The sequence below is a fragment of the Tamandua tetradactyla genome, chromosome 15 (genome assembly GCF_023851605.1).
Source record: "Tamandua tetradactyla isolate mTamTet1 chromosome 15, mTamTet1.pri, whole genome shotgun sequence".
NCBI classification, from domain to species: domain Eukaryota; kingdom Metazoa; phylum Chordata; class Mammalia; order Pilosa; family Myrmecophagidae; genus Tamandua; species Tamandua tetradactyla.
The window spans coordinates 76,364,827-76,380,947 of NC_135341.1; the positions used below are offsets into that span (position 1 = coordinate 76,364,827).

Sequence of the window (16,121 nt, forward strand, 5' to 3'; positions counted from 1 at the left end):
ACACTGGGATTAGAAGGATACCTCCTCAACATGAAAAAGGATACATATGAAAAGCTCACAAGAAACATCCTACTTAATGGTAAAAGTCTGAAAACTTTCCCTCTAAGAACTGTCACCACTGTGATGACCACTGTCACCACTGTTATTCAACATTGTACTAGAAGTTCTAGCCAGAGCAGTTAGGTAAGAAAAAGAAATAAAAGGCCCCAAACTGGAAAGGGAGAGGTAAAACTTGCCCTATTTGTAGATGACATGATCCTATACATGGAAAGTCCTGAAAAATCTACAACAAGGATATGAGAGCTAATAAAGAAGTTCAGCAAAGTGATGGAGTACAAGATCAACCCACAAAAATCAGTAACTGTTTCTATACACTAGTAATGAGCACTCTGAGGAGAAAAATAAAGAAAAAATGTAATTTACAAAACCAGCTAACAGAATAAAATATCTAGGAATAAATTTAACCAAGAATGTAAAGGATTAACACATGGAAAACTACAAAATTTTGCCAAACATTTTTAACTGACAGCACTGACCCAGGCAAGGGCATAATTAAGATAGGTCTAAGAGAGAAAGAAACAGTCAAGTAAAGGAAATAAATCCCTCATGGATGTATTTTCCTCAAGAAAAGGGATTGTATGGGGCACAGCTCAAGTGGTGGTCCTCACTCAGAGAATTCAGATCCCAGGGGCTGGAAAACAAAAACAACTTAAGCTTGGCTTCTACCTCAGCCTTTGTCTCAACCATGCCCCTGGCAGGCACAGGGTCTGCTGAGAATTAAAAGCACTGCACCACTCTGTACCAGTAGGGAGCTGGGCTGATAAGGCTGGGCAGGACAGGAAAAGCAAGAGTCTAGAGGCCTCACAGGAAAGTCTGATACCTACTGGGTCTCATCTTCAGGGAAAATTGATTATATCTCCTCCTGAGACCTAGGCCTGTCTGGTCTGGGGAAATGATGGGGTCAATCATATCTGGAAAGACCCTCCTCACAAAAAAGTTTCTATATAGACAGGGCAAGGACCAGAAAAACAAGAGCTGAAAAATTCTGATCAGTTAAGAAACTGTGTTAGAGGTCTAGAATAAATTGAACTGGATGCCAAAGAACAGATAGAGAACAAGGTCAACCAACAAGAAACCCTAGATAAAAGAGTGAAAATGACCTCCAGAATAAACAAATCAAGGAAATCAGATGCCTTGACATCAACAAAAAATTACAACTCATACTAGGAAAAAGGAAAATATGGCCCAGTCAAAGGAACAAACTAACACTTTAAAAAAAGATACAGACCTGAAACAACTAATTAAAGATGTTCAAACAGAGATGCTACATCAAATTAAAAAGTTGAGGGAAAATATAGCAAAAGAGATGAAGGATATAAAGAAGACACTAGGCAGCCATAAAGAGGAGCTCAAAACTTTGAACTTATGGGAGTGAAACACACAATAGAAGAGATGAAAAACACAATGGAGACATACAACAGTAGATTTGAAGAGGCAGAAGAAAGGATTAGTGAACTAGAAGACAGGACATCTTAAATCCTATACACAAAAGAACGGATAGGGAAAAGAATGGAAAAATATGAGCAGGGTCTCAGGTAACTGAATGACAACACGAAGTGTGTGAATATACAGGTTATGGGTGTCTCAGAAGAAGAGAAGGGAAAAGGGGAAGAAAGAATAATGGAGGGAATAATCACTGAAAATTTCCCATCTCTTATGAAAGAAATAAAATTACAGATCCAAGAAGCGCAACGTATACCAAACAAAGTAGTTCTAAATAGACCTCCTCCAAGACACTTACTAATCAGATTGACAAATGTCAAAGACAAAGAGAGAATTCTGAAAGCAGCAAGAGAAATAAGTGGTATGATATATTTAAGATACTGAAAGAGAAAAAATGTCAACCAAGAATTCTAAACCTGGAAAAACTGTCCTTCAAAAATGAAGGAGAGTTTAAAATATATACAGACAAACACACACTGAGAGAGTTGTGTGACTAAGAGACCTGCTCTACAAAAAAATACTAAAGGGAGCACTACAGATAGATAAGAAAATACAAGAAAGAGAGTTTAGAGAAGAATGCTGGATGAAAATTATCAGTAACGATAAGGGGGGATAGGGAGAGAGAGAGACAGAGAGAAAGAGAGAGAGAAGGGCAGGGAGAGAGAGAAGGGGGGAGAGAAGAGGAAAAGATATGACATATAAAGTAAAAAAGACAAAATGGTAGAAGAAGGTACTGCCTTTACAGTAATAATATTAAATATTGATGAATTAAACTTCCCAATCAAAAGACATAGACTGGCAGAATGTATTAAAAAACAGGACCATCTATATGCTGTCTACAAGAGACGCGCTTTAGACTCAAGGACAAAAATAGGTTGAAAGTGAAATGCTGGAAAAAAGAAATCGCATGCAAACAACAAGCAGAAAAGACAGGGATAGCTATACTAATATCAGACAAATTAGACATCAAATGTAAAACAATTAAAAGAAGGACAGCATGTATTAATAAAAGGGACAATTCATCAAGAAGACATAACCTGCATAAATATTTATGCACCCAGCCACAGTTTCCCAAAATACATGAGGCACAACACTGAAGAGAGAAGTAGACACCTCTACAATACAGCTGGAAACTTCAATACACCACTCTCATCAAATGGATAGAATACCTAAACAGATGATCAATATGTAAAGAGATTTTGAATAGTATGATAAATGAACCAGACTTAACAGACATTTACAGAGCATTATACCCCAAAATAGCAGAATACACATTTTTCTAAAGTACTCATGGATCCTTCTCCAGGATAGACCACATGTTGAGTGACAAAGCTAGACTTGATAAATCTAAAAAGATTGAAATTACGCAAAGCACTTTCTTGGATCATAATGGAATGAAGTTGGAAGTCAATAACAGACAGAAGACTGGAAAATTCACAAATTTATGGAGATAACACACTCTTAACAACCAGTGAGTTAAGGAAGAAATTATGAGAGAAATCAGTAAATATCACAAGGCAAATGAAAATGAAAACATAACATATCAAAACATATGAGATGCAGAACAAACAGTGCTGAGAGGGAAATTTATTGCCTTAAATACCTACATTAAAAAAAAAGAAAGAGCAAAAATGAAGAAATTAATTGTTCACCTGGAGGAAGTAGAGAAAGAATAGTAAACTAACACCAAAACAAACATAAAGAAAGAATTAAAAAAGATTACAGCAGAAATAAATGAACTTGAGAACATGAAAACAATAGAGAGAATCAACAGAATCAGAAGTTGGTTCTTTGAGAATGGACCCTTAGCTAGGCTGACAGGAAGGGGAGAGGAGGGGAGGGGAGCGGTAGGGAGGGAAGAGAAAGGGATGAGAAGGAAAGGAAAGGGAAGACAACACAGTTGAAATGGACAACTTCCTAGAAAAGCATGAAAAACCAACATGGACTCGAAGAAACAGACAACCTGAACAAACCAATCACAAGTTAAAGGGATTGAATCAGTCACCAAAAAGCTCCCAGAAAGAAAAGTCAGGAGCAGATGGCTTCAAATGTGAATTCTACTATTCAAAAAGAATTGGTAGAACCAAACCAATAGGCTGAGTACTTGATCTTATTCCTGCAATGGATAGGCTAAGCTTACTTAAAATCAGGCAGGAGAGTCACCCCCAGGAAACCTCTTCTGTTGCTCAGATGTGGCCTCTCTCTCTCTAGGCCTTCTCAGCAGGTGAACTCACTGCCCTTCCTCCTACACGGGATATGACTCCTAGGAGTGTAAATCTCCCTGGCAGTGTGGGACAGAAATCTGGGATGAGCTGGACCTGGCATCAAGGGATTGAGAAAGCCTTCTTAACCAAAAAGAGGAAGAGAGAAATGAGACTAAATAAAGTTTCAGTCACTGAGAGATTTCAAACAGAGTCAAAAGGTTATCCTAGAGTTTATTCTTATGCATTAAATTGATATCCTTTTTTAGTTTATGGTGTATTGGAATGTCTAGAAGGAAGTACCTGAAACTTTCGAGCTGTCTTTCAGTAGCTTAGATTCTTGAAGATGATTATATAAAGATATAATGTTTACAATGTGACTGTGTGATTGTGAAAATCTTGTGTCTGATGCTCCTTATATCCAGGGTATGGACAGAGGAGAAAAAAAATTATGGATAAAAAATAAATAAATAATAAGGGGGTAGGGGGTAAAAAATCGGGTAGATTAAAATACTAGTGATCAATGAGAGGGAGGGGCAAGGGTATGGGATGTATGAGTTCTTTTTTTTATAATTTCTTTTTCTGAAGTGATGCAAATGTTCTAAAAAATGATCATGGTGATGAATACATGACTATCTGATAATATTGTGAGCCACTGATTGTACACCATGTATAGAATGTATGTGTGTGAAGATTTCTCAATTAAAAAAAAATAATTAGTACCAATCCTGCTCAAAATCTTCAAGGAAATTGAAGAGGAGGGAAACCTAACTCATTCTATTGAAGCCAACATTACTCTAATCTAAAAGTCAAAGAAACTACAAGAAAGAAAATTACAGACAAATTTCTTTAATGAATATGGTGCAAAAATTCTCAACAAAATACTCACAAATTGAATCCAGCAACACATTAAAAGAATTATATAGCATAACCAAGTGGGCTTTATACCAAATATGCAAGGCTGGCTCTACACAAGAAAATCAATTAACGAAATATACCACATAATAAATCAACATGGAAAAAACACATGATCATCTCAATTGATAAAGAAAAGGCATCTGACAAAATTCAAAATCCTTTCTTGATGAAAACACTTCAAAGGATAGGAATAGAAGGGAACGTCCTCAACATGATAAAGTGAATACATGAAAAACTCACAGCTAACATCATACTCAATGCTTTCCCTCTAAGATTAGGAACAAGACAAGGATGCCTACTGTCACCATTGTTTTTCAACATTGTGCTGGAAGTTCTAGCAAGAGCAATTAGTCAAGAAAAAGAAATAAAAGGCATCCAAATTGGAAGGAAAGAAGGAAAACCTTCGCTGTTTGCAGATGACATGGTCCTATATGTAGAAAATCCCCCCAAAATCTACAACAAAGCTACTAGAGCTAATAAATGAGTACAGCAAAGTGGTTGGGTATAAGATCAACACTCACAAATCAGTACTGTTTCTATATAGCAATGAGCAATCGCAGGAGGAAATCAAGAAAAATTCCATTTATAATATCAACCAAAGGAATTAAATATTTAGGAATAAATTTAACCACGGCCACAAAAGACCTACACATAGAAAACTGCCAAGAAATTGCTAAAAGAAATCAAAGAAGTCCTAAATAAATGTAAGGACATAGCATGTTCATGGATTGGAAGACTAAATATAGTAAAAATGTCAATTCTACCAAATTGATTTATAGATTCAATGCAAATACTAATTAAAATCCCAACAATTTACTTTGCAGAAATAGAGAACCCAATTACTAAAGTTATTTGGAAAGGCAACATGCCCTGAATAGTGAAATATTTAGAGAAAGAGGAATGAAGAGATCTCACATTACCTGATTTTAAAGTATATTACAAAGCTACAGCAGTCAAAACAGCTTGGTATTGGCATAAAGATAAGATATAGTGAACAATGTAATCATATGAGTATTCAGAAATAGATCCTCTCATCTACAGACACTTGATTTTTTTAAGCTTTTTTTATTGTATAACATAACATTCATACAAACCAAAGAAAAAAAAAGCAATAGTTTTCAAAGTTCTCTTCAACAAGGAGCTACAGGACAGATTCCAGAGTTTGTCATGGGCTACTATACCATCATCTCAGATTTTTCCTTCTAGCTGCTGCAGAACATTGGAGGCTAGAAGGAATAAATATGTTTTTTATTATCAACTTTCTTTTTCTTTTTTGTGAAAAATGACATATACACAAAAAAGCAATAAATTTCAATGCACAACACAATTAGTTATAGAACAGACTTCAGAGTTTGGTATGGGTTACAATTCCACATTTTTAGGTTTTTACTTCTAGCTGCTCTAAGATACTGGAGACTAAAAGAAATATCAGTATAATGATTCAGCAACCATACTCATGTGTTAAACCCTACCTTCTCTGTATATCTCCATCACCAACTGTGATCTTTCTCCCATTCTTTAGGGGTATTTGGGCCATGCCCATTCTAACTTTTTCATGTTGGAAGGGGCTGTTGATGATATGGAATGGGGGATGGAACCAACTGATGTTCTGGAGAGGCTGGTCCCTCTGAATTTCAGGATTTATCTGGTCCAGGGACCCACCTGGAGATTGTAGGTTTCTGGAAAGTTACCCTAGTGCATGGAAACTTTGTAGAATCTTATATATTGCCCAAGGTATTCTTTAGAAATGGTTTTGGTTGGGGTTTAGCAAGTTATGATAGGTAGCAATGTCTAACTGAAGCTTGTATAAGCATGAGCTCCAGAGTAGCCTTTTGACTCTACTTGAACTCTCTCAGCCACTGATACCTTACTTATTTCACCCTTTTTTCTCCCTTTCAGTTAGGATGGCATTGTTGATCCCATGGTGCCAGGGCCAGACTCATCCCTGGGAGTCATCTCCCATGCTGCCAGGGAGACTTTCACTCCTGGATGTCATGTCCCATGTTGGGGGAAGGGCAGCAGTTTCACTTGCAGAGTTGGGTTAGAGTGAGGCCACATCTGAGCAACAAAAGAGGTCCTCCAGAAGTAACTCTTAGGCATACCTATAGGTAGGCTAAGCTTCTCCACTACATACACAAGCTTCACAATAGTAAGCCTCAAGATCAAGGGCTTAGCCTATTGATTTGGGTGTCCCTAGTGTTTAACACAATATCAGGGGGTTCCCTGGTGGCAAAGTTTAATAGTTTCATATTTTTTCTTCCACCCCTCCAGGGACTTTGCCAATACTTTTTTATTATCTGCGTAATATATTCTAGGCTCCCTGTGGTTCGATTGTTTAAATGAGCTATCCAGACAGGTTGAGTTAGATTATATGCTACAGAAAATTTAGGTTCTGTACAAAATAAACCTTTCTTCCTTTGGTCTCAAAGAGTAGGTGCAGTTCTAAAATATAGACAATGTCTTCCTTACCCCTGTATTCTGAATTACCTTAATGCTGACCTGATCAGCTTCATTTTTATCTCTAAATACCAGGTTATACATATATGAAACAGGCTCTCAAAATCCAGAAATAATAATTACCACTCCGGACTAAATGTGACTGCTATAAGAGCTTACAATCTAGGCCCCTGTTTTCTTATAAGCATTTCCTAAATGAGACCATACTATAATTACTCTTTCGTTGCTGGCTTATTTTGCCTCATCAAATGTCCTACAGGTTCATTCACAATGTTGCATGCCTCACAACTTTGTTCCTTTTCATAGCAGCACAATATTCGATCATATGTATACCATCATTCACCAATCAACTTCTCAGGCAGAGCATCCTTCAGCCACCTGCATTCATTAGGCATCATGTATAATGCCCAAAGTCCACAGTCCATGAACACTCTCATTTTTTTATCATTTCATTGTTCCCAAGTGAAAGATAACCAATAAACACACTCTCACCAAATAGGAAATCTAAACTTCTCCTTAACTCTTGTCCTTCCTCCCATTATTTACCCATGGTGTTGCTGTAGTACTGTTGGTTGTTTTCCTATTAAACATAGTTCATAGCATGCAATAGCAATTTTCCCCCTATACCCTGAACTTAAACACTTTTGTACAAGAATCATACCTTTGAAGTAGTTCATGCAAGACGGACAGTTGATCTGTGAAAAGGTAGTCAAATCAACTCAGCTGGGACAGAGCAGCCTTTTCAATAAATGGTGCTCAGAGAACTGGATATCTACATACAAAAGAATGAAACAGGAGCCCTATCTCATATTTTATACAAAAATTAACTCAAAATGGATCAAAGACCTAAACATTAGAGCTTAGAACATAAAACTTTTACCAAAAAATGTAGGGAAATATCTTTAAAATCTTATGACAGGAGGTGGTTTTCCAGACCTTATACCCAAAGCACGAGCAACGGAAGAAGAACTAGATAAATGGGATCTCTTCAAAATGAACATTTTTTGCATCAAAAGACTTTTTCAGGATAATAAAAAGACAGTCTATGCAATGGGAGACAATATTTGGAAACCACATTTCAGATAAGGGTTTAATAGCCAGAATATAGAAAATGATTCTACAACTCAACAACAAAAAGACTAACACCTCTATTAAAACATGGGCAAAAGGCAAGGACTGATACTTTATCAAAGAGGATGTACAAATGGCTCAAAAACATCTGAAAAGATGCTCATCTTCACTGGCTATTAGGGAAATGCACATCAAAATCACAATGAGATATCTCACACCCACGAGAATGGCCATTATCAAACAAACAAACAAACAAAAAACCAAACAAACAAAGAAGCTAGAAAACTACAAGTGCTGGAGAGGATGTGGAGAAAGATGCATACTTATTCACTGTTGGTAGGAATGTAGAATGGTGCAACCACTTTAGAAGGCAATTTGGCAGTTCCTCAGGAAGCTAAGTATAGAATTGCCATATGATCCAGCAATCCTATTATTGGGATATACTCAAAGGAACTGAAGGCAAGGACACAAAAGGACATTTGTCCACCAATGTTTATAGTGGCATTATTCACCATTGTCAAGAGATGAAATACATAATAAACAAGTGGCTAAATATATATAAGATGTGGTACATATATAAGATGGAATATTATGCAGCTATAAGACTGAATAAAGTCACGAAGCATATAATAATGTGGATGAACCTTGAGGATGCTATGCTGCGTGAAATTAGTCAGAAACAAAAAGACAAATACTGTTCAGTCTCACTGATATGAACTAACATTAATGAGTGAACTTTGAGAGCAAAAGTAGAGAACACAGGGTATAGCAGGTATAAAGAGAGTAGAGATAGGCATTTGATATTGAAAGAGTACAGAATGTTCAACAGGACTGACTGTAAAGACCCAGCACAGGATAGCACAACACTTATCTGATGGTCATACAACATTGTATATACATAGAAGGGAGAGGTAAGGGATTCTTGGCGGTGGTGGTACTGTTTCTCATTTTTATTTTATATTATTTTTTAATATTGTTTTCTTTTTTTTCCCTCTTCTTTCTTTATGGAGGCAATGGAAATGTCCTCATATAGATTATGGAGGTAAATGCATAACTATGTGATTATATTAGGAACCATTGATTGTTACTTAGGATGGATTACATGGTACGTGAATAAAAATGTTAAAAACAATAAAACAGAAAGATACTAATGCTGGAGAAAATGTGAAGAGAGAGAGAGGTACCTACTCACTGTTGATAGGGAAGTAGAATGGTGCAGCCCCTCTGGAGGGCAGAGTAGTGGTTTCACAGAAGGCTAAGTATAGGGTTGCCATATGATCCTGCAACCCCATAATTAGGTATATACAGGAAGAACTGAGAGCAGAGACATGAATGGACATCTGTACACCAGTGTTTATGGCAGCAGTATTCACAATTTACAATAGATGGAGGTGGCTTAAGGGTACATTGATTGATAAGCAGAAAGGTGAACTGTGGTGTATACATACAATGGACTACTCAGCCACTGCAAGAAGGAATGAAGTTGTGAGTCATGCAACTAAGTGAATGAACCTTGAGGACAGTGCGTAGAGTGAAATAAGCCAGAAACTAAAAGACAAATATTATAATGCTTAACTAACATGGACCAACTATAATGTGCAAACACTGAGCATTGAATCTGAGAGCATACGTTATCAGGGAAAGGCTTATTATAAAGGTTCTTAGATTGCAAGCTCTTATAGCAGCCACATTTATTTCTAAATTGTAAGGGTTATTTCTAAATTCTGAGATACTGAACTCTGTGTGTATAACTTGGTCGTTTCCTGGAACTTCAGGTGTTTGTGTGACACCTGAGACTCGGAGCTAGAGTTTGATAGCTATGCAAGTCAGCATTACCCCATACAGTAATTGTTCAAATAGCTGAAAAAGTGAGCAGACTTCAGTCAGAGATACGAATGAAGCTGATCTGGTTAGGGCTAAAGTATATCAGACAAAAAGGTAAACGTTTTTTCACTGTGCTTTAAATTTCAACTTCTGTGCAAGACCAAAGGAAGAGATGTTTATTTGGTACAAAATTTATATTTTTGGTAGCACACTACCTAATTTAACTTGAATGATATGCTGGTTTTAAAGGATTTATGTGCCCCAGAAAAGCCATTTTTAATCCTAATCGATCTTGCGGGAGCAACTGCTTGTTTTAATCCCTATACAATAATGTAGGTTGGAAATTTGATTAGGTTATCTCCATGGAGATACCTGTGGATATTAACCTTTCATTAGAGGAAGATGTAACTCCATCCATTCCAGGTGGGCTTTAATTAGTTTACTAGAATCCTTTAAAAGAGGAAGCATTTTGGCAAAAGCTTGAGAAGGATGAGACAGCCATAAAAATGAACAGAACCCCCACAGCCAGAGACCTTTGGAGATGAAGAAGGAAAATGCCCCTGGGGGAGCTTCATGAAACAAGAAGCCCGGAGAGAAAGCTAGCAGACACATTTCCAGTTGAGAAGGAAACCCTGAACATCATCGACCTTCTTGAATCAAGGTATCTTTCCCTGGATGCATTAGATTGGACATTTCTATAGCCTTGCTTTAGTTGGGACATTTTCACGGCCTTAGAACTATAGACTTGCATAAGTCCCCCTTTTAAAAACTGTTTTGTTTCTGGTATATTGCATTCCAGCAGCTAGCAAACTAGAACATATGGTCAATTTATTCGAATTCCATAATTACATGGAACTCTGAAAAAGGGAGTGAGACCTTATTGGTTTATACAAGTTAGTCAAACAAGTTAGACAAACTCACTGTCCTTCCCATTATGTGGGACATGACTCCCAGGGGTGTAAATCTCCCTGGCAACATGGGACAGAACTCTTGGGATGAACCTGGCCCTGGAATTATGGGAGTGAGAAAGACTTCTTGACCAAAATGAGGAAGAGAAATGAAACAAAGTTACAGTGGCTGAGAGATTTCAAATAGAGTCCAGAGGTTACTCTGGAGGTTATTCTTACACATTATATGGATATCCCTTTTAAGTTTTTAGTGTATTAGAATATCTAGAAGGAAATACCTGAAACTCCTGAACTGTAATCCCGTAGCCATGATTCTTGAAGATGACTGTATAACTATATAGCTTTTACAGTGTGACTATGTGATTTTGAAAACCTTGACTGACACTACGTGTATCCAGTGTGTGGACAGATGAATAAGAAAATAATGACAAAAATGAATAAACAACAGGGGGGTGGATAAGGGCAAACAAAACAAAAAACTTTGCCAAAGGAAATCAAAGAAGAGCTAAATAAATGTAAGGACATTCCATCCTCATGGATTGGAAGACTAAATATTATTAAGATATCTTCTCTACCCAAAATGATTTATAGATCCAATGTCATGCCAAGAAAAAATTTAAGAGCCTTTTTTAACAGAAATGGAAAAGTCAATTATCAAATTTTCTATAGCAGGGTAAAGGGACTTGGATATTCAAACACATCTTGAAAAAGAAGATCAGAGTTTGAGGACTCACATTTCCTGATTTTAAAGCTTATCACAAAGCTACAATAGTAAAAACAACATAGTACTCACTAGCATAAGGATATATATACCTAAGGAATCAAATTGAAGAGTTCCGAAATAGGCCCTTACATATATGGCCAACTGATTTTTGACAAAGCTGCCAAGTGGAAAAACAGGAACACTCATGTATTGCTAGTGGGAATGTAAAATGGTGCAGCTGCTATAAAAGATAGTTTGGCAGTTGCTCAGAAAGGTGAGTGTAGAATTACCATATAACCTGGCAATCCTTGTACTTTGTATATACCCAAAAGAATTGAAAGCAGGGACTTGGACAGATATTTGCATACCAATGTTTTTAGCCACATTAATCACAATTGCCAAAAATGGAAGCAACCTACGTGTCCATCTACCAATGAATAGATAATCAAAATGTGGTATATACCTTCAGTGGAATATTATTCAGCATTAAAAAGAAATGAAGTTCTGGTTCATGGGCCAGCATGGATGAACCTTGAAGACATTCTATTGAGTGAAATAAGCTAGACACAAAAGGACAAACATTGTTTGATCTCATCTGTATGAAATAATTAGAACAAGCAAACTCAAAGAGTTAGAATCTAGAATATAGATTACCAGGGTCTGGGTTAAGGGGAGGGCATGGGAAGTTAATGCTCAATTTGTCTAGGACTTCTAATGTTACAAAACATTGTAACATTTTAGAAATGATTTTGGTGATGGAAACACAACAATGTGTAATTAATTGCACTGAATTATATATTTTCATGTGGTAAGAGGGGAACTTTAAGGTCATATACGTTACTAAAATAGAAATGAAAAGATAAAACATAGAACTGTACAACACAGTGAAACCTATTATAAACAATGTACTATAATTAATAGTACAAGTATAAAAATGTTCTTTCATGAATTATAACAAAGGTACCATATTAATGTAAGGTGTTAATAATGGGGTGGTACGTAGGGGATAAAAACACCTAACTGTAAACTAGGAACTATTGTTAATAGTATAATAATAATATTTCCATGAACTGTAACAATGGTACCACATCAATGCAAAGTGTTAATAACTGTGCTGGTTTGAAAGGATGTAGGGACCCTAGAAAAGCCATGTTTTAATCAAAAATTCCATTTCATAAAGGTAGAACAATCCCTATTCAATACTGTATGTTTGAAACTGTAATCAGATCATCTCCCTGGATATGTGATTTAATCAAGAGTGGTTGTTAAACTGGATTAGGTGACGACATGTCTCCACTCATTTGGGTTAGTCTTGATAAGTTTCTGGAGTCCTATAAAAGAGGAAACATTTTGGAAAATAAAGGAGATTCAGAGAGAGCAGAGCAGAATGACATAGCCATGAGAAGCAGAGTCCACCAGCTAGCGACCTTTGGAGAAGAAGAAGGAAAATGCCTCCCAGCGTGATTCATGAAACAGGAAGCCAGGAGAAGAAGCTAGCAGATGATGCCATGCTCACCATGTGCCTTTCCAGATGTGAGAGGAACTCTGTGTTCACCATGTGCCTTTCCAGATGACAGAGAGAAACCGTGACTGTGTTCGCCATGTGCCCTTCCACTTGAGAGAGAACACAGTTTCTTTCTGTGAACTTCACAGGCCTGAACTTCATCTGCTTTCTTGAACTAAGGTATCTTTCCCTGGATGCCTTAGATTGGACATTTCTACAGACTTGTTTAATTGGGACATTTTCTCGGCCTTAGAACTGTAAACTAGCAACTTATCAAATTTCCCTTTTAAAAGCCATTCCGTTTCTGGTATATTGCATTCTGGCAGCTAGCAAACTAGAACAATAACGGGGGGGGGGGGGGCGGTATATGGGAATGCTGTATTTTTTACATGATATTTCAGTAAACTTATAACTTCTCTAATTAAGAAAATAATTTAAAAAATAAAAAAAAAGCATTTCTTTGACACCAAAGAATTTATAACTGCCTCTGCATCTGTTTTTGTATACCATACCTTGTGTGCTCCAGGAAGAAGGGGACCCGGTGGTTTTTTCCTGAGTACATATGCTCGCGAGCCCTTCTGGAGATAAAAGGTTGGATTGGACTGTCCTAATCTGAATAAGAGTAGAGAAAAGGTCAATTACAAAGATATATTTTCTTTCTCCCTAAATCCTACTGAAATGTCAGAGTAAACATGAAATGAAAATATCCATCTCAACGCTGGAAAACCAAGAGGGGTGCTATTAGCCACTCCCTGGAGGAGTTTCCAAATGACATTAAAGCAGGTAGCAACATACTGCAGCTGGAGGATCTATAACCCATACAGGTAGAAGAGATGACTCCAAACCCTACAAAACATGAGTTTTATCAGAAGTGTCCCTAGAACAAGGCCTAGATCCAAGGAAATAAAGTCTGGGAGAAGGAATTGTAGGTGATTAGTAAAAAATTAATTAAAGTTTGCTGGAAGAGCTGGGTTAGTGCCTCATTCTCTGCTCTTGGAGCAGATAACATCCCCCCCTCCCCCAAAGTGTTGCCAAGGCCAGCGCCCCACTATACCTCTCTACAATGGGAGTTCTGATAAGCGAGGTCCCAGAGTGGGTATCCCGGCTGGGAAAGTATAGCAGTGCCCCAGGTAACTCACAGAACCCAGGGCACCAGCTTTCTCTATCAGGTGGGGAGACATTCCCATATGGACTAAGGAAATACATTCCAGCTACCAAAGCTAGTATAAACTTTTTCATGGGTCCAAAAATGAACACCTATTCTCTATGGGATACGTACTTCCATACATACATATATTAAATCAAGCTTACATAACATTTCTGGAAGCAATATTAATGCACAGTTAATTTCATTTATGCAGTGTGATTCTGGTTTATTTGGCATCCAAGTTAATTCAGTATTAAGTGTCTTTCAGTTAAACAGCTCTCCAACAAACCTGGGGGAGGGACACAACTATCATATTTTATCAAAGTGAAGCTTGAGCTCAAAGGTAAAATAACTTGCCCAGATTACCACAGCAAGTGGAACAGTTGGAGTTTGAACTTTGATTTGTTTTAGCTTGTTTACAATTTAAGGTTTCTGGACTAGAAATCTCAGCTATCCTTTATTCCACCTTTTTTCTTGCCCCCCCCCCCCAATAATTATCCCAGCATAGTGTCTTTTAATTCTATACCCAAAAGCTCTCTCAGATTCATTTCCTGCACTGTTATTTTTTATTTTCACTGAAATCAGTAGTCAAGAAGCATAAACGCATAAATGCCAGTGATATCACTGGTATTTACTACTATTACTATGCATAAGCCCTTTCCTTCTATTACTCCATTACTTAGATTATTCGGTACTAACTAGAAAAGGATGGTTTTACAGTTTAAGGAAGCTAGTTCTCAGAGAGTTTATGTAAAATAAACTCCTTTTCAGTAAATAGCAGATTCAGTTTTTGGCTCCAAGGCCAGAGTTCTTTCTAAAGTACTGTATTTACCAAAATACTATTCTTGAGAATAAAATTTTTGCCTTTCTATTATAAAACATCAGACTAGAGCCAGATTCGTGGTGGGAAACGGCAGTCTCAGCATCGTCTCATCCAGTTCCATCTCCTCACTAAACAACAAAAAACCCCTGCCCACCACAGTGGAAGAGCTAGGATGAGAATTCGTTATCTCCCAGCCCGTCATTATTTCAGTCTCCGGGAAAACGACCACTTATAACCGAACTACGACCATGGGATCTCAGGAAAACCACCTAACGTTAGAGCACAAAAGCTGAAGTTCTCTTCTTTTCCCAGGTCCCAGTCTTAACTGCCTCAGTGAACTTGGGAGCACAGAATTCCAAAAAAGACTCCTTCGCAGTGGAATCGAGAATGTCACCGGGACGTTCCGACCATCGCGACCATCCCGAATGACGGCTGGGGGGGCCCGCCTGCAGAGTGCGCCGCTGTGGGGAAGGCAATCAGGAGGGAGGACACTAGGAACCAGCCCTGTCAAAAGCAGAAAATCACAAAGTACAGATTTGTTTCTGCTGCGGGCGAAGGCCGGCGCGTCGATACCTGTACTGGGCAACGGTCATCGTGGCCTCAGGCTCGGCCTGGAAGCCGGGCAGGTGCTGGCTCAGGTAGTCCTCCAGGCGGCTGCGGTCGAACTGGTGCTGGGGCAGCACTTCGGCCGTCTCGGGATCCCCAGAAGCCGGCATCTCCATGCCGCTGCAGACTGCAGAACGCCGCAGGGCCCGAAGGTCACTATCGCTCCAGTAGCCGGAGCGCTGCTGAGCAGCCGGGCGCGAAGCCTGGACGCGGCGGCTGCGGCTGCGACCCGGCCCGGCTGGGCGGAGGCGGGGGCGACCGGGCAGGGCTGGGCGGAGGCGGGCCGACGGCTCCAGCCAATCACACCCGCTCCAGGAGCCGTCGCTGAGCCCCCGGCGACTGCCGTTTCGCTGGGAAACGCTGAAAGTGCTGGGTGTGTGTTCAGACTGAAGATTTTTTTCGGTCAGCCTCAGAGCCGGAGGCCTCAGTTTTTAAGAAAGCAAATTCTCGGTGAAC

General features: G+C 38.4%; 1 protein-coding gene across 1 annotated transcript in view; it reads right to left on the bottom strand.

Moving 5' to 3' along the window:
- ACAD11 (acyl-CoA dehydrogenase family member 11) overlaps positions 1-15,906 on the bottom strand; it is a 122,068-nt gene extending 106,162 nt beyond the window's left edge. The window contains exons 1-2 of the mRNA XM_077130136.1: positions 15,633-15,906; positions 13,602-13,701 (exon numbers count right to left, since the gene is read on the bottom strand). Coding sequence (XP_076986251.1) covers positions 13,602-13,701; positions 15,633-15,781 — 249 coding nt within the window. The 5' untranslated portion in view covers positions 15,782-15,906. The remainder of the gene's footprint in view (positions 1-13,601; positions 13,702-15,632) is intronic.
- Between the last annotated feature and the right edge of the window lie 215 nt (positions 15,907-16,121).